This window comes from Siphateles boraxobius, unplaced genomic scaffold (genome assembly GCF_051911475.1).
Source record: "Siphateles boraxobius isolate OS27281-9 unplaced genomic scaffold, OSU_SipBor_1 31, whole genome shotgun sequence".
Classification (NCBI taxonomy): Eukaryota; Metazoa; Chordata; class Actinopteri; order Cypriniformes; family Leuciscidae; genus Siphateles; species Siphateles boraxobius.
Genome location: NW_027508931.1, coordinates 10,699,308 through 10,722,282, shown reverse-complemented (window position 1 = coordinate 10,722,282; position 22,975 = coordinate 10,699,308). Strand labels below are relative to the sequence as shown.

The window sequence follows — 22,975 nt, the reverse complement described above, 5'->3', positions numbered from 1 at the left end:
TTTAAAAAGATTCTTTAAATTGTATTTATCTATTGTGTAAATATTTGGGTTATATATATATATATATAAATAGATGGGCTTTGGTTCCCAAAGTATCTTTCCATTAATTAATTTATTCATCACACAAATCAAAATAAAGAAAACCAGAAAAAACACTATGGAGCAAAACTATGCTTAAATTTATTTTTATTGTGGAATAAATTAAGCATCCCATAAAGCATTATGAAATAATCTAATGAAAATAATTTTCATGTGGCAAAGATAAATCAAAACATTTTTACTTCCAGAACTCAACTGATGTGATCTGTCTACAACCATACACATTTTCCAGTCACCTAAATAGCAAGAGGGCTTTTTTTTATGAATTCAGCCTTAATTATGTAATATACATGATCAGACTTATCACATTTTTATGGCCCTTGCGAGACTAAAATAAACACAAAGGCTAACTGGAATCTGGATTATTCAATTGATTATTCTTTTAGTTTTGGATTGCTAGTGGTTTCAGGTTGCACATAAAGAAAAGTCCATGCTGTTTGAACTCACCATGTGACATGTGACATAATCATGACCCTTTTGTTCAGCACATATTTGACTGTTCTGTACTGAAAAGTTTTATGGGATCACACTTTATGAGACAGAAGTTTTTTTTACAACCGTGGCATACGTTGCTTTGTCATTGTTAGGTAAGGGATAAACTAAAAAAAACTTTCAGTCAAGAACTAGAAGTATCTGCACATGGCTAAGCAGACATTTATTGAACAAAACTGCAGTTCAACCTCTGATATATCAGAAATACATTTTCCATATAATATCGCTTTTGTAAATAAAATGTGTATTGTTTGAAAATAATCAACTAATAATTTGTCTTTTTCAAGCACAGCTATTGTTTTATACATTTCAAGTATGGTTTATACTGTTCTGCAGACAGCAGTACAATTGCCTATTAACAGGTATCACAAATATATGTATAAAAATAAATAGAAAACAAATATTTGTACAATGTGGATACACACTAACATTTACATGATTTCATACTGCGATTTCATGATGGCTCATTTAACGATTGTTCAAAGAAGGCTCTGTTTGAATAGGCCATGAGAGGCAGATGTTCCCCCAGCACAGCGTCTCTGAAATTGCGTCGTCTCCACGCATACACAATACTGTTCAGAAAACCCTGGAGTGACACTGACAGCGCCTGTACAACCACACATGGGAGAAAATATACCACACGATTAAAAGGTCTGTGAATAGCATTCATTTTTATACCTCTCAAACAACATCAAAACCTAAAAATCATATACTTCTATCCAGGGCCGTCACCAGCCCGAAAGGCGATTATGTTTCTAGTTTTTAACCGTGTCGATTGCAATATTAAGGTGTTAAGTGTTATTTCAACTTTACAGAATAAAAACGTGATTGTTCTCCTCACAAATCAACTGTTTCTTGTTTTTCACTGGGATGTCTCTTAGGTGTTGAGGACTTGTGGATCTTTAAGCCTCCATTCAGTATCAGTAAAATACTTAAGTATTGTTAAAAACAGATACTCTAAGACTTTGAAATTGATGACTTGCATATTGTAATGGAGAATTTTTTGCTGTAAGGTATCTGTACTTTTACTTAAGTATTTTCAGGTACTCTTTACTCACTGATACACAATACATGTAAATAAGTAAGCATGATTGTGAGTGTGATAGATTTTAAACAATAGTTTAGTAAAAGAGTTAATATTGAGAAACTTAGGCCAACTGTACATTTTAGACACAATATTGCTATTTAATTGGACTCTTTTTGCTTCGCAAACGTGAATGTTGTGCGTGATGAAATCCAAATGAATCGGTTAGGTAAATGATTCAATGAGTCGCTTATACAGTAATTCACTTGTTTCGTTCCTAAATTAATTATGTTTTGAATGAATTGGTTAAGTGAATGATTCAATGAGTCACTCATACAATCAGTCACTTGTTTCATTCAAAAATTAAGGCCAGTTAACACCAAGGATAACTATAATGATAACGATAAACATAAAGTTCTAAAAATCATTGGAAATATAAAAGCATAGCAGAGTCTAGTCCACACCACAACTCTAACGGTAATGGCACGGTAATGGAAACAATATTGTTGGAATTACCTTCAGAACGATTTTTTCCCAGCTGTTGAATAATCATAAAGACAGCCAATCATAATCTATTCTGTTTTAAAGAGCTTGAGCATTTAAAGCAGCAGACGACAAACCTGCTGCACGGGCTTAGAATAAACAGGGTTATCGTTTGCTAGTGTAGACGCTAATATAGTTATCGTTATCTTTATAGTTATCGTTCTTGCTGTGAATGGACCTTTAATCAGCATTTTTGAATGAATTAGTGAAGTGAACGATTTAATCACTCACGCCGACCATATTTAAATCGGGACTGCATGGAATGAATGAATTGCATACTACTCTTACTATTTTTACCATATCTTTATATGTCAGAAATAGTAGACTAGTATGCAAGTATGTGGTTTCAAATTCATCAAGTCACTTTTGTTCCTGAATGAAGTAGCGATTTTTATCTCAGTGCTTCCCAACCCTGTTTTAACATTGTTTTTTTATGGTTGAGTTCAATGACTCACTCATTCATGCAGTCACTTGTTCCGTTTTTGAACGAATTGGTTGAGTAAATGAGTCAAACGACTCATCGATAAAGACAGTCACTTGTTGCCACCTATTGACGTAACAATGCACCATGCAGAAAGCGTCAAAAATCCCTGCTAATGCACATATGTGTTACTTTTTACTAATGCATAATGCTAAACACACACACACACACACACACACACACACACACACACACACACACACACACACACACACACACACACACACACACACACACACACACACACACACACACACATATATATTTAACAGAACATGTTCTAGTTTAGAAAATGCGTTTTACCTGTATGACATAGAGGGGGAATGGATGTTTTATCGGAGATTGTGGGAAGGACAGACAGATGAGAACCAGAGCTGAAAAAATTCATCAAAATATAACTTTGTTTAAAATGACAAATACAACCATTCATATTCAGAGAAATACATATTCACATTGTTGTGTATGTGTAGCATTTAAGAACACGTGTGTGTGTGTGTTATTGTACTGACCTGGTGCCCAGCAGAAAATGATAACAAGGATCATGTATCGAGCCGAGGACCAAATCCCACCTGGATGTCTCTGTGACATAGTGAACATGCTTGTGTTCTCATAATGCCTATAACAGCTTTGTAACCAACAGTACACAACCTACAGGACAACAGACACATATTACAGGAGATTATTTATGTAAAATACCTACAGAAGTATCTGGAGACTTGTCATTGCATTAGATAATAAAATATCAAACAACGTGGCATTTATTTAAGACAAAGCATGACATATTTGAGTCCACTATTAATTTTCAGGGTAAGTGACGAAATTGACGGAAAAGGTCAAATGATGTGATTTGTGAGCAGTATTATTCATAAACATGTGTACCCACTGTGCAGCTGATGATGACGATCAACACACTGGTGAGAGTGAAATCACGAATGAAGTCGGCATGAACTTTATCCTGTTAGACAAAAGACAGTGTGATGGAACAGCTCCGAAGATTATTTAGATTTAAACTTGTTGTCTTACCAATGTTGTGCAGGAGTCATTTGTGTGATGCAGGAAGAGAATGCAGCTGGAAGAAGAAACAGACATGAATTTAGGTAAATGATTCACATATGTGTACGTTACACAAACTCACATTGAGAAAGTCATCCTCACCTGCCACAGAACCTGGCGGAGGGTCCCCTGCTGACGTGTGTCATACCAGGCATGTGGGCTGGTTCATTTGCTGGCACGAGAGTAGCTTCCATAACTCTGAAGGTATTAATATAGATGAGGTATCCAATTATTGGTACAAGCCTATAGAAATTACATGTAGTAAGCATATAGATCATTACATACACATTGGAATCATATTTATCATATTGATGCATTTAATATACATTTAAGAAAACTAAATGGAAATACTCACCATGCAATTACATAGACAAGACAAAACCTCCTCCTCCTGCGTGATAACTGTGACAATGAATACATAAAAAATTAGCACAATACAATTAAATATATATATATAATCAATAACTACAATTTTGATTCATAGACAATCAAAAAAGTGGGTAACTTAAAAATGTCTACATCTGTTTTCAATTTCTGTTTTCACTTTAATTTTAGTCAGTGTTATAGTTAACTAAAGCTAAAATTGAAAGTAAAACCATAAAAAAACATTTCCATCACTTGAAATTAAAATAACTGCAATAAAATATTTAAAAATAACACTTATTTTATTTCAGCTATGTTGCCAAGGCAAAATGTATTATGTTCATTTAGCTCAACTAAAATAACTAAAAACCAAAATAAAAATGAATAAAAACTATATAAACATATAAAAAAGTATTAAAAATGACAAAAAAAGAACAAAATTACTGAAACTTTTAAATAAAAACTATTTAAAAATATTAATAAAAACTATTTTTATTTTGATCATTTTTGTTGAGTGTTTTTGCCATTTTTATTATATGTCTATATAGTTTTAATATTTGTATTTATTAGTTTTAGTTTATTTAGTTTGGGTTATTTAGTACTTCAAGTTAAACTAAACGAAAATGAGAATTGTGACTTATCAACTACCTGAGATAAAATAAGTTAACTTTTTTATATTTTATTTCAGTTAACGTTCATTTTATTTTAAGTAACACATTTTTAATATGGTTTTAGTTAACGACAGTAACACTGATCTAAATTAACAGGATTTGAGTAAAAATATTATTTATTATGAACTACACTAGGTTACAACAACAAATATTATTTTAGTGTTGGGTACTTTTAAGAAATGTACTGCACAGAGATAATAAAATGTGACTATATAAAGAAAAAGCGGGAGGAATGTGGCACAACCTGACCGGTTTCAGACTTTGCCAAAATGCTGCCTCAACAAACATTCTGCTGTCATGTTAGGTAATACCTGTGACATTGATTTCATTTACATAACAGTGACAGTGACAGCGACAGTGTGAGAGTGTGTGTGTGTGTGTGTGTGTGTGTGTGTGTGTGTGTGTGTGTGTGTGTGTGTGTGTGTGTGTGTGTGTGTGTGTGTTGTGTGTGTGTGTGTGTGTGTGTGTGTGTGTGTGTGTGTGTGTGTGTGTGTGTGTGTGTGTGTGTGTGTGTGTGTGCGCGCAGCAACCCTGCTCACCTGTATTTCAAACGCTTCTTGCTCTGCTTTTTCTCTCCATCCTTGAAACGCAAGTGCTGACTCACAGGCATAAACAATGACAAGCAGAAAGGAGACGCAGTAGAAGGCCTAGGAAGAGACAGAGAGTTAATGCTTAAACAACTGAAGTTCATCACAGCTACTTGCATAGATCCACAGTGAAAGCTTTGGACCTGACTAAATTTATGTTTGATATTTTAATTTAAAGGTGTAAGCTGCAATACTTCTAATTATTTTAGAAAACAAAAGAAGTATTTTATGCAGTATTAAGAAAAGTTTCCTTCCTACTGTTGTGGCCTCATATAAATATCCACCTGTATATATATATATATATAAAATATATTAAATAAACTCATGTTTTTGCTCATCCAGTGTCAACTCGGTGTCAAATGAGGCATGACTCAGTGGTTCGACATGTGCAAAGATGAGACTCTTCAATTGCTTTATGGCAACACACAATAATGCTGGAAATCGACAAAGCACTGAATGAACATCTACTGTGGAACTAGACACCGAGATCTCATTGTTACCAAAATGTTAATTTCTCAGCTGTTCAAGGAAGTTGTCGCATAACAAGGACATTACACACACACACACACACACACACACACACACACACACACACACACACACACACACACACACACACACACACACACACACACACACACACACACACACACACACACACACACACACAAACACTACAAATTGTTATTTTTCTACATTAATGTGCACTTAGTATTCGTATCCCGGTTGGAGATACTTTCAGACTTTTATTAAACTTAAATTATTTTAACAGCTACACATGATTCCCTATAAGTTTCTCACCAGAGACAAAGGCAATCCGTTGTAGCAGAAATGTTCACTGAATGGCCAAATTTTATAAGGCAAATTAATTATGGCAGTGCACATCAAAACAAGCGACGCCAGGAAATCTGCCAGGGCCAGCTGAAGTAGAGGCTTAGCCTGTAATACAAGAACAATGATAAAGAAACATACATTCTTACACAAAGGTTCTCCATGAAGAAATTTGAACAACCAAGGAACATTTCCTTTCCACAAAAGGCTCTTTAAAGTGGAAAAATGTTCTTTAGATTTTTAAAATGTTCTTCACTAAGAAAAAATGGTTCTTTTAAAAACTGTTCTCTGAAAGTTTCTTTGGGCAACCAAAATGGTTCTTCTATGCATCGCTGTGAAACCCCTTTTGGAACCTTAATTTATAAGAGTGAATGTGATGAAGCATTAAAAAGAACATGCTGTATATTTGCAAACGGGGAAGCCCAATTTAAGGAGGCTGCTGAAGAAATATTTTACAAATGTTATGGTGAACTTTGCAAAAGAGTTATATAAAGCGTGTTATGCTGATAAAGAGAGATGTATGCAATGATGTAATCTGAGGGCTTAGTTTTCATTGCGCACACTGGCACACGTTTAGCCAATATTGACCCTCACTGTAGACTTTTGCAGCAAGACTTTTGGGATTTCAGCTGGGGAATGCAGATCCATCAAATCCATCATTTCCTTCCATTTGTCAATGAAAAAATTCAGATTATGAACATAAAATCTGCCCGTTTTGAAGCTGGTGGTTTAATCAGATCTGTTCCCACAAGATGAAATGAAATTTCACATTCGCATATTGACTTACCTGTTCGTTGAGATGCCTTCTCTTTATAATGGACACCAACACCACAGAAAAACTACCTATCAGACTGCAAAAAAAAAAAAAAAAAAAAAAAAAAAAAACAGTTAAGAATTCTACTTTGTGATTTTAAAAAAGCAACTTCTGTCCCTGTCGCTCCATATTTCTACCTGGTTTAACCCTTAGAAATAGTCAGTCCATGTAATAAAATAAAACAAATTACTTTAGATGGTAATCTAAAGTTACATCTGATAATAGATATAACCATATTAACTAACATTTTGTTAGTTACGTCTATTATTATTTGTTAAATTATTTTTTTTAAAACATGGTTGCTGTGGTTGGTCACAAAGCTGTATTGAGATACTGTAAACACACGACATATTGTCATAAACAAAATACAATTAAGTATAAAACTACAATTTGCATAATTAAAAACAATAAGGCAAAACTAACTTTTAAAGTAAAATCGAAAAAAGTGATTTTTACTGTACAATACAGTAAATATGCGTGTTTCATATAAATACGTTGCCTCAGTTTGTCTAAGTAAATTATATAAGCAATACATACGTTTTACTCATAGACTGTAAAAAAATGGTTTTACTTCTAAAAAACATGTTTATGAGCCTATATTAAATGTTACTACCTCAATAAATAATGCATAACTCCAGCTACAAGTAGGCTAATAGTTAAAAATGTATTTCTCACCTTAAACTCAAGGTCGAGACGTAGATCCAAGACAAAGCAGTAATCTGTGCGTCCAATGAAGACGAAACACAAAGAATAAGAATATGTAGCCTATAATATATTTTTAATACAAAATTAGCCTACGTAATCAAATCGAAAGTTTAACAGTCATCAAAGTAGATCAATGTAGCCAACTGTCTGTTTTTAGTTTAAATATTTTAAAGCAAATTGTATAGTGGCAAATAATGACATAAGTATGCTGTTTTTGTCCGAAATTAAGTTGTATTCTCGTAGACTTCAAGTGTGATTAATTACCTCTTCATCTGAAAATCCACCGCTTGAGTTCATGATAAAGAGATTAATTCCATGAACTACATGCCAGCTCGTTGTTGTTCTGTGTATCCTGTCTGTACATAACGTTAGTAGTACAGCTGCTGTCTGATTCTGATTCTACTGATTCTGTCTGTCTGTCTGACTGACTCCCTCCGTCTCACCTGGACGTTGAACCTCTGATCATGTGACATCTACAGTCTCACCTGTAGCTACTGGCGCGGCTGCGCTCCTCTCATTGCTTTCATACCTGTTTTTGCGGGTAAAACCTCATGTGTTTTACAGTACAGCGCTTGTGCCACAGGTGTTATGTGGTCTGAGTTATCATGGAGATCCAACATAAAAGTCAAGCTATAGATGATTAAACCGTGTGGGCTACATTATAGGCCTACAACTTTTAACATCTTTGGAAACACTTTCAAATGGCTAATATAGGCCTAAACATTAATAATGCATAGGCTATATGTGTGTTGAACTACTAATCTGTAAACTGTGTTTCTGTTTTGTTTGTGTTCTGTACTAATATCTTACTCGGACCCTCACCACTAAAATAAGCACGCAGTGACCTCTACTGGTCAAAATGTAACGTGCAACAAAATCAGTTATCCAATGAAAAAAATACAACTGAAAAGTGTTTTGGCTATGGCATAGTTGGCTAGAAAGATTACTAAATTTCAAAATAATATAACAATACTGGGCGATGGGGGATAATATAAAATTTAATGAATCAATTTAAAAAACAACAACCAACTTAACCATAATGAATCATAGAAATAACAATACAAATGGAAAATATGCCTACTTTTCGATTGATTTAATAATAGCCTAATATTATATACATTATATATATATATATATATATATATATATATATATATATATATATAGGTCCTTCTCAAAAAATTAGCATATTGTGATAAAGTTCATTATTTTCCATAATGTAATGATAAAAATTAAACTTTCATATAGTTTAGATTCATTGCACACCAACTGAAATATTTCAGGTCTTTTATTGTTTTAATACTGATGATTTTGGCATACAGCTCATGAAAACCCAAAATTCCTATCTCAAAAAATTAGCATATCATGAAAAGGGTCTCTAAACGAGCTATTAACCTAATCATCTGAATCAACTAATTAACTCTAAACACCTGCAAAAGATTCCTGAGGCTTTTAAAAACTCCCAGCCTGTTTCAATACTCAAAACCGCAATCATGGGTAAGACTGCCGACCTGACTGCTGTCCAGAAGGCCATCATTGACACCCTCAAGCAAGAGGGTAAGACACAGAAAGAAATGTATGAACAAATAGGCTGTTCCCAGAGTGCTGTATCAAGGCACCTCAGTGGGAAGTCTGTGGGAAGGAAAAAGTGTGGCAAAAAACGCTGCACAACGAGAAGAGGTGACCGGACCCTGAGGAAGATTGTGGAGAAGGACCGACTCCAGACCTTGGGGGACCTGCGGAAGCAGTGGACTGAGTCTGGAGTAGAAACATCCAGAGCCACCGTGCACAGGCATGTGCAGGAAATGGGCTACAGGTGCCGCATTCCCCAGGTCAAGCCACTTTTGAACCAGAAACAGCGGCAGAAGCGCCTGACCTGGGCTACAGAGAAGCAGCACTGGACTGTTGCTCAGTGGTCCAAAGTACTTTTTTCGGATGAAAGCAAATTTTGCATGTCATTCGGAAATCAAAGTGCCAGAGTCTGGAGGAAGACTGGGGAGAAGGAAATGCCAAAATGCCTGAAGTCCAGTGTCAAGCACCCACAGTCAGTGATGGTCTGGGGTGCCATGTCAGCTGCTGGTGTTGGTCCACTGTGTTTTATCAAGGGCAGGGTCAATGCAGCTAGCTATAAGGAGATTTTGGAGCACTTCATGCTTCCATCTGCTGAAAAGCTTTATGGAGATGAAGATTTCATTTTTCAGCACGACCTGGCACCTGCTCACAGTGCCAAAACCACTGATAAATGGTTTACTGACCATGGTATTACTGTGCTCAATTGGCCTGCCAACTCTCCTGACCTGAACCCCATAGAGAATCTGTGGGATATTGTGAAGAGAAAGTTGAGAGACGCAAGACCCAACACTCTGGATGAGCTTAAGGCCGCTATCGAAGCATCCTGGGCCTCCATAACACCTCAGCAGTGCCACAGGCTGATTGCCTCCATGCCACGCCGCATTGAAGCAGTCATTTCTGCAAAAGCATTCCCAACCAAGTATTGAGTGCATAACTGAACATAATTATTTGAAGGTTGACTTTTTTTGTTGTATTAAAAACACTTATTTTATTGGTCGGATGAAATATGCTAATTTTTTGAGATAGGAATTTTGGGTTTTCATGAGCTGTATGCCAAAATCATCAGTATTAAAACAATAAAAGACCTGAAATATTTCAGTTGGTGTGCAATGAATCTAAAATATATGAAAGTTTAATTTTTATCATTACATTATGGAAAATAAAGAACTTTATCACAATATGCTAATTTTTTAGAAGGACCTGTATATATATATATCGGGGATTGTTGTTCATAATTTAGTCTTGTTTTTTTATTTAATTAATAAATAACAAACAAAACAATAAGATAAGAAATATCAAAAAATAAGGTTGTCCAGCTGCTTTCAAATTCGCCGTGCCCCTAATTATGGGGATTTTATTATTTAAAAAATAAATAGAATAATGCAAGTCTAGTTTGTATGCTATCGCTATCGTCAGACAGAATAAAAAGCACGTGGGCGTTTCAGAACATATCGGAAGTTATGAATAATTATGACATCACTGCCCAGAATGCGATTGCAGCAGGAAGTGACGCCGAGACTTCCACGGTGGCTCCTTTCTTACGTGGCAACGCGTCAAGCGACCGCGAGACACTGAGCACAAAGAGACAGAATATTCATTAAAATACGTTATTACATTTTCTTAATTGTTTCGCTTGTTGATAGGGTTTAAGCTCTTCTTTTAAAGCATCATGGGTCTGACCATCTCATCGCTGTTTGGGAGACTTTTCGGCAAGAAACAGATGAGAATACTAATGGGTGAGTGTTTCAAGTACTTTACACTTCTGTGTTTCTGATGTATTTTTGTGGTGAATATTAAATTCTATGACTATATTGATAGTATGTGGGTTTAAGATTAAATAAAATATGATTTTAGTCATTTCCTCATTGAAATTCAAGAACCAATGTCATATTTCTTGGGTAGTGGCTAATGTTAGCTTGCTAGCTTCAGATAGAGCTTGAATGAATATATAAAATAACACCATTGTAATGAAATTGACAGCTAAAGGTTTTTTTAAACATATATTTCAGTGGGTTTGGACGCTGCAGGTAAAACCACAATACTCTACAAGCTAAAGCTGGGAGAAATTGTCACCACCATCCCCACTATAGGTGAGATTACACTGACATGACTATCACTCTTTCACAATGTTACATTTTTAATTTAGAATAGAATCAGTTCATGATTAAATCTTATATGTAATGTATGTGAATCAGTTTTCAAGATTCTGTTCATTTTGTTGATCAATGTCTGTAATGTCACAGCTATTGCCTTTACAACTTCAGTGTGGGTTTTTTAACCAAGTGTTTTCAGTGAGAATTTTGCACTTAAAGTAATGTTTTGTCTGACACTGACATTATTAAAAGCTTTTATAATTGTTTTTATTGGTACAGATATCTAGATGGGTCCAATTGCCTATATATTACTAATTCATGCATAATCACATTTATTGGCAACATATACAATTAATATGAATTACTGAAATTAAGTGGTTTTATTTTTATTCATAATTCATTAAAATAACTGAAAATGCAAAATATGATCAGCAATTATGATAAAATATTGTGTTCATTGGCAATGCTTTCAGTTGGTCTTCGAGCTGCCAAAAGGTGGAGTGGCTATATTATGATGGATCTTGAGTAAGTTGTTGTTGAACTCTATTTGTTTTCTGCTGATGGGCAGGTTTTAATGTAGAAACTGTTGAATACAAGAACATCTGCTTCACTGTGTGGGATGTCGGCGGTCAGGACAAGATTCGTCCTCTCTGGAGACACTATTTTCAGAACACACAGGTATGATTTCTATATAGGGATATTTTGCTGGCGAAGGTGGCAGCAAAATCAAGGATCAGCATCCTGATCTGAAGTCTTTCTATGTGGTTGAGATGTACTGTGAACTTTAACTCGGATGCTTTTGTGAATGTTTTTCATTTGAAGCATTTTTAGGATAATTATTTTAGCTGTTGAGCCCAAACTGTTCATTCTTTTGTCCTCAGGGTCTGATCTTTGTTGTGGACAGCAATGACAGAGAAAGAGTTGCAGAATCTGCAGAAGAACTTTCTAAAATGGTAAGCATTCCATTTAACCTTCAGATATTACATACAATCCTGTATCACGCCAAAGTCCCTTTCAAGGAAAGTCTGTTCACTCGGAGGCAATATTTGCAATGCCTCTGGGCAGTTATTTCGGGCATCCAAGACCAGGGCTGCATCCAAAATCGCATGCTTCCCTTCCCTTAAGAGTTCACAGTACTCATTCCGGCGAGTTTTTGAAGTGCATATGATGAAGACTTTACTATCCCATTAGCCCATGGAAGAGGATTTGTGAATGGCATTAAAGCGATGCAACTGACGCGGTCATATGGTAATGACAGAATGGCAAATCAATGTAGTACTTCCAGATTACATTCCTACTATATAGAACACTTTTTTTTTTTTTGTGGTCGTGAAGTAATTACTTATTCAAAATAAGTACCTATTCAAGAGTGTGCGATTTCAAATGCAACCCAAGTCCTATCTATTTGAATGGGGTAATCATGAAATCTCACCTTTTTGTTCACAATTGGATAACACATTTCAAATCCACAACAAATCTGACACAAACTGTCCCATAGATGTTGTTTCTTACGATCATATAGCGAAAAAAAAAAGGTGTTTAGTTTTTTAGACTAAACCAGCCAATGCACATGTGCAGCCCTAAGCGTGAGTCTCAAGCTTCAATGGGAACCGGAGCTTCTAACGGGAGCTGCCGTGACGCAGTGACTTTTCCAATCAATGATTAGCTCTTTTACTCAGAAAATATTGCAGGCTGCAGTTTCTCCCATTTGTAATAGGAGTGAACCGTCATTCTATATCTGAAGTCTTGGACCACGCTCTAGAACCTGTCACTTTTTCAGTGACCTGAACTGTGATCACGTTACACAATGTATTTGTATCATAGACTGTAAAAAAAGATGGACAACGCCCCTTCGCTCTCTTCCATTGGCGAGAAGTGAAGCCGCCAGCATCCCGATATGGCGCTGACATCTTGGGACTTGAGTCTGCACAGTTGCGATTTCGGGACCAGACCTGCGCAGTAGTGAGCAGGAAGTAAAGCCGCGAAATCAACGCCCCGCCCTCACACTCACCGAATGCACTCTGCACTTTTTTTTAAGTGACTTATGACTGCTCCTTTCCTCCGTTCTGCTCCAATTTTATGTCTGTTGATTGCAGTACGACAGGAGGCTTGTTATAATAAAGTAAATACAATCTCCTCAGTCCTCCGAAGATCCCAAAGTCCGTTAGTGCTTCGCTCAGAGAACCTGTCAATCATGATGTCACACTGCCGTTTTTATAGCATCACGTAACTAACTAAAAATAAACTTATTTTAAAAACAGACACTTGAACTTTCATCAGCGTGATAAAAACGACAGCAAATGACAAACTACTTTCGGGAAAAATATATTTGAAGTGTAATTTATTTGTTTAGTTGGTCCCATTTAATAATGCGGGGAGGCGGGGTTTATGACCTATACTAGGACCAGTCACCGGGGGCGATCTAGATGCTTTGGCTTCACTTTTCAGGGCTTGTGCGGCACACTTGATTTGTGTTTACATTTGCATTTATGTTCTTGGCTGAAGCTTTCTTACCAACGTGACATAACGTAGTCCATGTATTATGTTTGTTAGGAACTTTGCCATTTGCTAGGACACACAATGTCATTAATCTGTGGGAATAATACTGCATTTTCTTCCCTATTGTCAAGTCAAGTTTTTACAATACGGGTTGTTTCAAAGCAGCTTTACAGTGATTACAGGAAAATAATGCAACAAGGTTTGATTTGGCAGTAGAGCAGCTCTAGAAGAAAATAGTGTCATTGTCCAGCTTAAAGGGTTGTTTTACCCCAAAAATTTAAATAGTCATTTACTCACCCTCAGGTTTGTCCAAACCTTTCTTTGGCTGAACACAAAAGAAGATATTTTTAAGAATGTTGGTAACCAAACCCATTGACTTTTCTTACAAGAAAGGGCGGGACTTGTTTTTTTCCATTGTGAATTGATTGGAACGCTGAATGACTGTGGTTTGCTACTGCTGTGATCTCACGTCAGTGACAGGTTGTCGCCCCAGGAAACACGTCATCAGCGAAGAGATGTCGCTGTTAGAGGCAGGGGAAGTTATTTTGTTTAAAGATTAAGAGGGCACATGAATTTAAAAGAAAATGTGCGTAATAAATAATTAAATATTTCATATTGACTTTCATATTTTATTTTAAATATCAGGAAAAGTATTTATTTTTTTAAATCATTCAAAATACTAGGTTTTAATGTGCAGTATTGGCTCATTTTCCAGGTGTCCCGTGACTCCATTCTTATTGTTGAGCCCTGTAATGTATAGATGTGTTGATTTGTTGACATTGTTAGATCAGGCTCATCATGCTCACTTTCTTCATTTATACAGTTGCAGGAAGATGAACTGAGGGACGCCGTGCTGCTGGTTTTTGCAAACAAACAGGATCTGCCCAACGCCATGGCTGTCAGTGAACTCACAGACAAACTTGGGCTGCAGAGTCTACGCAGCCGAACGGTACGCACACTTACTTGATTGACTCCAACATCCACTTGTTTAAGCAGTGACTGCATTTTTATTGCCCGTTGTCTGTTTTCCACAGTGGTACGTTCAAGCGACCTGCGCTACACAAGGCACCGGACTCTATGAAGGACTGGACTGGTTATCAAATGAGCTCTCCAAACGCTGATAGTGAACTTTAGAAAGACAGAGGGCGTCAGTTGATAGACTCTGTCCTGAAGAACTTGGGTGTGTGTGTGTGCGCGTGTGTGTGTGTGTGTGGAGGAGCTATCAAGTGTTCGGCATCATGTCTAATCTATCTTATCTGTCTTTTTCTATGCCGTATTCCTACTAATGTTCTTTTAATTTTTTTCCTCTTACAAATCTGTTTGTTTTTCAGGACTGTAAAAAAATGCTTAAATTGCACGTTTACTTGATAACTGTGAGAGCATTATGGCACAACAGAGAGGAAGTTTTGGTGGAATTCCAGGTTGAGGCATCCCTATCACGCAAGTTTGGAGTAGTTGTAGCTTAAGAGCGAGCAAATGCCAGTCTTTGTGCATTGACGCTCACTCCAAAGTCTCTGTTGCAGTGCTGCCTAACCTGACATGCGAGTCGCAGGACTCGCCGCTCCATTTACATTCCATTTCTTGGTAGTTAATTTCATTCCAGGAGGTTTTGTAAAGCTACACATTAACTTTTGTTGCAAAAGCCTCCTTAGTCTTGTTTCAGGGACTTTGCCACCAACTGAGCTTTTGAGATGTTTGGAACAAAATGGTATATGAAGTATTGACAGCAATATGGAGTCATCCATGATCGATTAGCCCAATGATATTTAACCGCCTTTGATGTAAAATACCTCCATTGAACAATATGTAAGTAAATGTTTTAGTTGAAAGCATTTGAACAGATGATAGTACCTTGCTTGATTTTTCTAAGGTGGGATGGACATGGTGGATTGGACAGGGATGAATCGTTTCTTCAATCTGCTCCATGTTTCTTTTCTTTTCGCATCATATGTATGTATGCTGGCACCTTTAATATCAATGATCAAGGTGCATTCGGTGAGAATTTTGTATGGGACACTCCAGTAAACCAATAAGGTTCCCCTTTCCTGAGCAGGATTTTCTGATCTTATACACTTCCCTACTGCGGCAAATTCCCTACTCTTGCTCGAACTGTGCCACAAGGTCCACACCTGTGAGAAAATAAAGATCTGATAAAAACTGAATGGAAAAAATTGTATGCTGGTGATTTATTTGTTTATTAATTCATTGATATACCCCGGTTACAGACCTTTCAAATGGATTTTCTATTCTTAAAGACCATTGCTATAGGCTGCATTATTGCACAGCTTTATGCTGGTTATCTTATTTGAGGTGGATTAAACCAATAGATTGTTTATTATTTTCAAGGTTACCAGTTATCAAACTGGTTGTTTAACCTAATTTTTATTCACTGCAAAACATCTGGTAATATAAAGATGGTTTACTTACCTAACTTTCTTCATATTCATGTTACGGGAGATACAACTTAGATGCATGTTTATTAAACCTAAAAAAGTTATTTACGGTTTCCTTCTGGTATAATACAACATATTCATCTCCTATTTTTTTGTTTCATGAATATGTGAAAAATACAGAAAATATCTATCTTAAATGTATTGCAAGTGTGCATAGATTCATGGGGGGAAAATTCCAAGGTTGGTTTAGTCTAGTAATTTTGTAATTACTGCCTGTAGTGATTACATCACTATGGCAGAATAGTGTTCGGTTCTATTTAGAAATACAAATTTAAAATGAGGAGGTAGCTGCTGTTTGGGTTTTTTCATTTTTATTTTTTTTATTAAAAAGCCTGCTTGGCTGAATGAATGAGAAAGAAGTGGGGGGAAAACATATGCACCAAGAAGTTATAATGCCTTCTGGATTTTATTGATATTGACACTGCTTTGTTCCCTTCCCATATTCACTATAGATATTTTTATAAACGGAATAATTATTCTACCACCACTAGGTTATATACATAACGAAATCATATCAATAAAATAACGAAGGCTGTCGAGATGCCAAATTTTAAAATATTTGTAACCGACAAGCATACGTGAGAACCAAAAGTACTTTCTCATTTTAATTCGTCATTTGTATAGACCACGTACCGTCACAATTTGACATTTTTTATTACAACCAAAAACAGCGTATAATAATACGTAATAATTATTGATATAATTATTACTGCTCAGAAATAATTATATCAATAATTATTACGTATTATTACTGCTCAGTAATAATTATATCAACAATTATTACGTATTATTACTGCTCAGTAATAATTATATCAATAATTATTACGTATTATTACTGCTCAGTAATAATTATATCAATAATTATTACGTATCATTATTTAACAGCATGTGTTCCAGTTTGTATTATTATACGCTGTTTTTGGTTGTAATAAAAAATGTCAAATTGTACAATAAATAATAACAATAATAATTGCGCTATTATTATTATTCGTTTTTTAACAGTATGTGTACTTTGTATTATTATTAAGCTGTTTATTTTGTTCTAAAAGCTGTCATTGTGAAAAACTCCTTGTCGGAAGTGGCGTGGCATCATGATCATATCTTCACGGCATCCGTGACGTGGCATTACGCAAGCGCAGAGTCGACAAGGTTTCTTGACACCAGTCGAGCATCACAACGAAAAACTTTACACATTCGGAGTAGTCCCGTAGTTTTAGGTGATTTGTGTCCTTCATCATGGGTCTGACCATCTCGTCGATCTTTAGCAAGCTGTTTGGAAAAAAACAGATGAGAATTCTCATGGGTGAGTACTGTCTATGGTATTGAGTCTCATGCTAGCTAAGCTAGCGGCGTTAGCCAAATTTCGCAATTCTGTCATTCCCCAGAAAATAACAGATGAAATACAAAACTAAAACTGACTCCCGATTTTCTTTACAATTTAGGTACATATATAAGTCAAGTGGGCATTTATATTTAGGCGAAATAGTCTGCGATATGATCTCACAAGCTTTAAATTTGAATAATTGTATGTGATAAATAATTTCAATGTAACTTAAGTTAACTTACTGTCAGTTTGTGAGCAGGAACGCCTGAGCCACTGCCCGTTTACGTTTAGTATCATTTATCCTCGAGTGAAGTGTAAATTATTTCATTGTATAATGTAGAATAATGTGTATTGTTTTTTTTCGTGCTTTATACTGTGCATTTATGAAATAGTATACTACTTTTTCTCATAACTATCATGAAACCACTTCACGTTTATTATGGCATTATACTTGTACAGTTGTATTGTGTTGTGCTATTCAGTAATTTATTAATTAAAATATTCTGTGCTCAAGAGTAAGACCTCTTACTTTTTTGCTTCACTGAATATTGTAAAAAGAACGAAAAGTGCTTTCATTTAATTCATTCACATTTTTGACCAAATTTCACATTTTTAAATGCAGTTTTACTAATAAAAACTCAACTTTATGGTTTTGTTGACTAAAGAAAGGCTCTAAATACAGAAAGTATTAGTCTTTGAATAAGACAGCTTTAAATATAGGTGTATATATTATTACCACCTGGCCCTTTTTGCACACTTTTTTTTTACACAATGTCTAGTAAAGGTTTCCAACTTTCCATACTATTATAGTAGAGTTACAGTTATGCTTTAGTTAATTATAGTGTAAAACTGGTACTCTGTAAAACCACAATAAAGAGTAGTCTCGTTTAGTTCATGTTAAATGTTATATTCCAGTATATTTAATAGAATAGTAAAATGTAGTTTATATCCTTAGCCATTTAAGGACATGACATGAGCTCTTTTGAGAGTTTTAAAGTCACGTGACTGCTGTTTCTGTCTCATATATTTGAAAACCTCATTTCCATCATGCACTCTTGGTGTTTTACAGTGGGGCTGGATGCTGCCGGCAAAACCACAATATTGTACAAACTGAAACTTGGAGAAATAGTGACCACCATTCCAACCATAGGTAAGAGGACAGGACTGGTAAACATGTGACACCATTAGCTCATCTTTATGATCCCAGAGCGGTTCTCATGGATAGATTGAGGTCATTGTCTTGTATTGTCTTCTGAGCAACAGTCATATGAGTATTCCATCATCCACTGGGGACAATTTATGAATTTGTGTTACTTTTGTTTCCCTTTATGATATGTCAACATCCACTGGCTGTCCGTCATACATGTGGTTTCTGGGATTGCCTGATTGTCCTGTCTTGCACCACTAAAGTGTTCAGCCAGTTTTTCATTAAAAAGCAGAACTGTTCTATTATTGAATGATGTGTATTTCTGAAGACTGTGTTTCTATTGGGCAGGTTTTAACGTGGAGACCGTTGAATACAAGAACATCTGCTTCACTGTGTGGGATGTCGGCGGTCAGGACAAGATTCGTCCTCTCTGGAGACACTATTTTCAGAACACACAGGTATGATCTTGATGTGCATTTGTATGAAATATATTATTTCACTGCACACTTACTTATAGTTTCTTATAGACTCATTTCTCTTTTTCCGTTCATTCTTTTGTCCTCAGGGTCTGATCTTTGTGGTGGACAGCAATGACAGAGAGAGAGTGGCAGAATCTGCAGAGGAGCTTTCTAAAATGGTAAGCATATATCGTTGTGAGCGTCTCTAATGGCAGCAACGAATCAGGACATTTGTGGAAGTGTTTTGTTGGTTTAATGTGGTTAAGTTGCCTCATCAGTGTCTTTTCCTGTGCATATGTGCAGTTGCAGGAAGATGAACTGAGGGACGCTGTGCTGCTGGTTTTTGCAAACAAACAGGATTTGCCCAACGCCATGGCTGTCAGTGAACTCACAGACAAACTTGGGCTGCAGAGTCTACGCAGCCGAACGGTACGCACATGCACACTAATGAGACCAATGTGCTCCTCTACTCTTTAGTTTCAACATAGTCATACCTTTTATTAAACAGCACAAAATCTGAGTAACGTCTAATTAACATGTATACACTAACGTTCAAAAGTTTGGGGTCAGTAAGATTTTTAAAATGTTTTTTAAAGTCTCTTATGCTCACCAAGGCTGCATTTATTTAGAAAATACAGTAAACAGGTAATATTGTAAAATACTCTTACAATTTAAATAACTGCATATATATATATACACTTTTTTTTTTTACATATCATTTATGCCTGTGATGGCAGCATCATTTTCAGCATCATTACTCCAGTCTTCAGTATCACATGATCCTTCAGAAATCCTTCTAATATGCTGGTTTGCTGCACAAGAAACATTTCCTATCATTTTCAATGTTGAATACAGTGGTGATGCTTAATGCTTTTGTGCAAACCATTGCATTTTTCAGGATGAATAGAGTTCAAAAGAACAAAATATATTTGAAATTGTAATCTTTTGTAGCATAAATATCTTTACCATCAACTTAATTCATCCTTGCCAAGTAATTTCTTCCAAAAAGGACCACTAAATTGTGAATAGTAGTGAACATGCGGGACAAAACTGGTGCTGCTATCGCATTATCTAGGTCTGTTAGTCTGACTAGGCTGGCACGGAATAAAGTGTTTACATGACATTTAAAAAGATTAAGTAGAGTAAGCTGCATCAACCTACTTACAGGCATTTTTATTTTTGTACATTTTGGCTGATTTCCTCTGTCTTGGCTTCTTGCAGTGGTACGTTCAAGCGACCTGCGCTACACAGGGCACTGGACTCTATGAAGGACTGGACTGGTTATCCAATGAGCTCTCCAAGCACTAGTGGGTCTGCTAGATGCGAGATGAGGTGTATGAACCAATGGAAAGGCAAGAGACTCCTCTTAGAATTTTTAAATGTGTGACAGAACTGGAAGCTGGGGAGAAACCATCAAACACTCTGCGCCTGTCTTAGCTTTCCTTTTTTACAATATTTTGTAGTGCAAGTTTATCTATTTCTATTCTTCTTTTTTTTGTTTTAATTCCAAGAAAAACAACTTTTAGTTTATTATTTTGCAAGAGGAAAAAATGTTTTGAAGGACCTTCCTTCACTCTGACTTTTCAGTTTTTCGAAAGGCCTCATGCAAAACCAAAAACACTGGAGTCCCTGATCAGTGAGCAGGGTTATTGGTTTTGATTTAGCATCCTTAACATCTGACCATCATGTTTTAGCATCTAGCTGAGAACTTCTGTTAAGGAGCTCACTGGAGAATCTGTGGGGTCAGTAATATTTCAGAACTGGTCTTTACATGTGGAGTCGTTGGGCAAATCAAAGCCATGCCTGTTCCATCAATCCTTATAGGTATGCAACGTTGTCAAATTTGTTTCATCACATTATCCGCTGTAGTGGCGTGGAGTCCTGTGGTCCTTCTGAACATTATCCTTGTCTGCATGAGTTTACTTCATTCTGAATCTTGGTTGAAATTCCCCACATCAACAGCACATGGCATGTATGGCATGAAAATGTCTTTCTTTTATTAGGTTAGTTTACTCCCCACAATCCATTGTTGTTTGTGGCAAATGTTTGAGCGACTGGTTTTACTCACAAGAGTCAAAGGGAACATTGTTCTTCAGCCACAATGATGCAATGATAACATCTCTGAAGTTCTTTCCATTATAATTTAAAGTTTAAATTGATGTGTTTTATGTTTGTCATGCCATGTGTAATGTTTTGCTCAGGCGTGTTTCTTGAGCTTATCATTATTTGTGACTGAATCTGAGTCTGGAATGCAAATTTAATGTATTGATGAATTCCATGTCTGGTTGAAATGGTATGCTTTCCTGAACTGATGTTTAACAGATAAATCTATTTTACCCTATTATCATGACAAATTTGTTTGTGTATTATATGTATGATATTGTTTTAGAATAAAACATAATCGTGAGCATAAAGTGTTGAATGTTATAAATCTATTTTGCTCTTTCAATGCAGACTTTAAATTCAGGTTTCCCACTTTTTGGAAGCAAAATATTTTATGTATAAACATCCGAAGGTCTTTTAATGTTTATAACAATTTTCTCCACAACACAAATCTGTAAATTTCTCAGTTGTATTTCATCTAAGTTGTATTTATGCATCTATCCAGCAGATGGCACCTGGAATTAACAAATTCAGCCCACTTATACTAAACTGTAACTAAAATATCGGAAAATTATATTGGAAAAGAACACTAAAAAGTTAATATAGATAGCACTTTGTGTGCATTTACAATATTTTAAATTTTGGTTTATTTTACAGATCACATCTATCAGTATATATTTTCTGTAGAGAGAGAGAAATTATTATATAGCCTACAGTTACACGATGACATCTGTGTATTGAAATATTTTTTTCCTTGAACTGGAACTCTTTTGAAATTATGTTTACGTATATTTAGTGCTTGTGCTTCCAATGAGAAACATACGGAGAAACCAAAACCAAGAGGAATATAATGTTGCCACCGTTGCAAACATGATTGATACCACAGCCACGGGAACTGCGGGCTTTTGTCTCTTATCAGTCATGATTAGATTTGGGAGTGGAGATGATTCTAGGACTTTCCAGCGCAACATATTCCCACGTCACAGGTAGGAGGGTGTTGATTGTTTATTTCTTGAGCTTGGTCAATTTTGTTAGGTTTGTGAATAAACTCGGACGTCCGTGAATCAGTTTGTGGTGATTCCTGGAGGACGCTTGCTGCTAGTACTAATGGGTAGATAGACCTTAAAATACACCAGTGAACTGTACATAGATAAATGTAATAAAACCTTCAGTTACATTGTCGATTACATAATGTATAAATTGCGAACTCCAGATATAAAAAAAACTCCATCTGCAATCCCATTTTGCTGACCTTGTTTTGTTGTTTGATTGTTTTATAGACTGCAATTTAATAACCCCTTTCAAGGCCCAGAAAGGTAGTAAATACATCGTTAAAATAGTCAATGTGACTGCAGTGGTTAAACATTAATGCTATGAAGCTAAGAGAATACTATTTGTGCGCAAAAAAACAAAATAACTTTTTTTTTAAAACAAATTTCTTCTCTTACGTGTCAGTCTCTGATGCTGTATGCGAAACAGTGCAGCGCTTCCGGGTTTATACAGTAACGCCTGCCAAATGAAAGACAAGTCTGAACAAGATCAACTCGCGCATGCCTGAGGCGGGGAATCAGGCACAGTGCTCATTCATTAAATGCACAGCTAAACAGATGTGTTTTGAGTCTGGATTTGAATGTGACTACAGTAAGAGCAAATCTGATCTCTT

The 22,975-nt window shown here is 35.9% G+C and overlaps 3 protein-coding genes across 3 annotated transcripts; 2 read left to right on the top strand and 1 right to left on the bottom strand.

Annotated features, from left to right (window-relative positions):
* Nucleotides 1-169: 169 nt before the first annotated feature.
* Nucleotides 170-8,194, bottom strand: LOC143696885 (transmembrane protein 116). Its single transcript, XM_077193735.1, has 12 exons — nt 7,928-8,194; nt 7,634-7,677; nt 6,932-6,995; nt 6,115-6,252; nt 5,266-5,373; nt 4,048-4,094; nt 3,795-3,935; nt 3,663-3,708; nt 3,523-3,594; nt 3,149-3,287; nt 2,943-3,013; nt 170-1,198 (listed from the first exon to the last, which is right to left on the bottom strand). Exons 1-12 carry the CDS (start codon nt 7,958-7,960, stop codon nt 1,046-1,048), a joined length of 1,056 nt encoding a protein of 351 aa, XP_077049850.1. The 5' UTR covers nt 7,961-8,194; the 3' UTR covers nt 170-1,045.
* A 2,519-nt stretch (nt 8,195-10,713) lies between these two features.
* Nucleotides 10,714-15,998, top strand: LOC143696886 (ADP-ribosylation factor 4). Its single transcript, XM_077193737.1, has 6 exons — nt 10,714-10,971; nt 11,245-11,325; nt 11,897-12,006; nt 12,210-12,281; nt 14,651-14,776; nt 14,862-15,998. Exons 1-6 carry the CDS (start codon nt 10,905-10,907, stop codon nt 14,946-14,948), a joined length of 543 nt encoding a protein of 180 aa, XP_077049852.1. The 5' UTR covers nt 10,714-10,904; the 3' UTR covers nt 14,949-15,998.
* A 1,387-nt stretch (nt 15,999-17,385) lies between these two features.
* Nucleotides 17,386-21,623, top strand: LOC143696883 (ADP-ribosylation factor 4-like). The gene is made up of 6 exons (XM_077193734.1): nt 17,386-17,583; nt 18,674-18,754; nt 19,100-19,209; nt 19,317-19,388; nt 19,513-19,638; nt 20,431-21,623. The coding sequence occupies exons 1-6, from the start codon at nt 17,517-17,519 to the stop codon at nt 20,515-20,517; spliced, it is 543 nt and encodes a 180-aa protein (XP_077049849.1). The 5' UTR covers nt 17,386-17,516; the 3' UTR covers nt 20,518-21,623.
* The last annotated feature ends 1,352 nt before the right edge of the window (nt 21,624-22,975 follow it).

Excerpts from the sequence above, each read along its gene's own strand:
- LOC143696885 (XM_077193735.1), bottom strand. The coding sequence starts at position 7,960 with ATGAACTCAAGCGGTGGATTTTCAGATGAAGAG. Across the intron at positions 3,014-3,148 it reads CATTTTCTGCTGGGCACCAG|CTCTGGTTCTCATCTGTCTG; the intron begins GTCAGTACAATA and ends GAATTTTTTCAG. Across the intron at positions 1,199-2,942 it reads TCCCCCTCTATGTCATACAG|GCGCTGTCAGTGTCACTCCA; the intron begins GTAAAACGCATT and ends GTGGTTGTACAG.
- LOC143696886 (XM_077193737.1), top strand. The coding sequence starts at position 10,905 with ATGGGTCTGACCATCTCATCGCTGTTTGGGAGACTTTTCGGCAAGAAA. Across the intron at positions 10,972-11,244 it reads ACAGATGAGAATACTAATGG|TGGGTTTGGACGCTGCAGGT; the intron begins GTGAGTGTTTCA and ends CATATATTTCAG. Across the intron at positions 14,777-14,861 it reads AGAGTCTACGCAGCCGAACG|TGGTACGTTCAAGCGACCTG; the intron begins GTACGCACACTT and ends TGTTTTCCACAG.
- LOC143696883 (XM_077193734.1), top strand. The coding sequence starts at position 17,517 with ATGGGTCTGACCATCTCGTCGATCTTTAGCAAGCTGTTTGGAAAAAAA. Across the intron at positions 18,755-19,099 it reads GACCACCATTCCAACCATAG|GTTTTAACGTGGAGACCGTT; the intron begins GTAAGAGGACAG and ends TCTATTGGGCAG. Across the intron at positions 19,210-19,316 it reads ACTATTTTCAGAACACACAG|GGTCTGATCTTTGTGGTGGA; the intron begins GTATGATCTTGA and ends TTTTGTCCTCAG.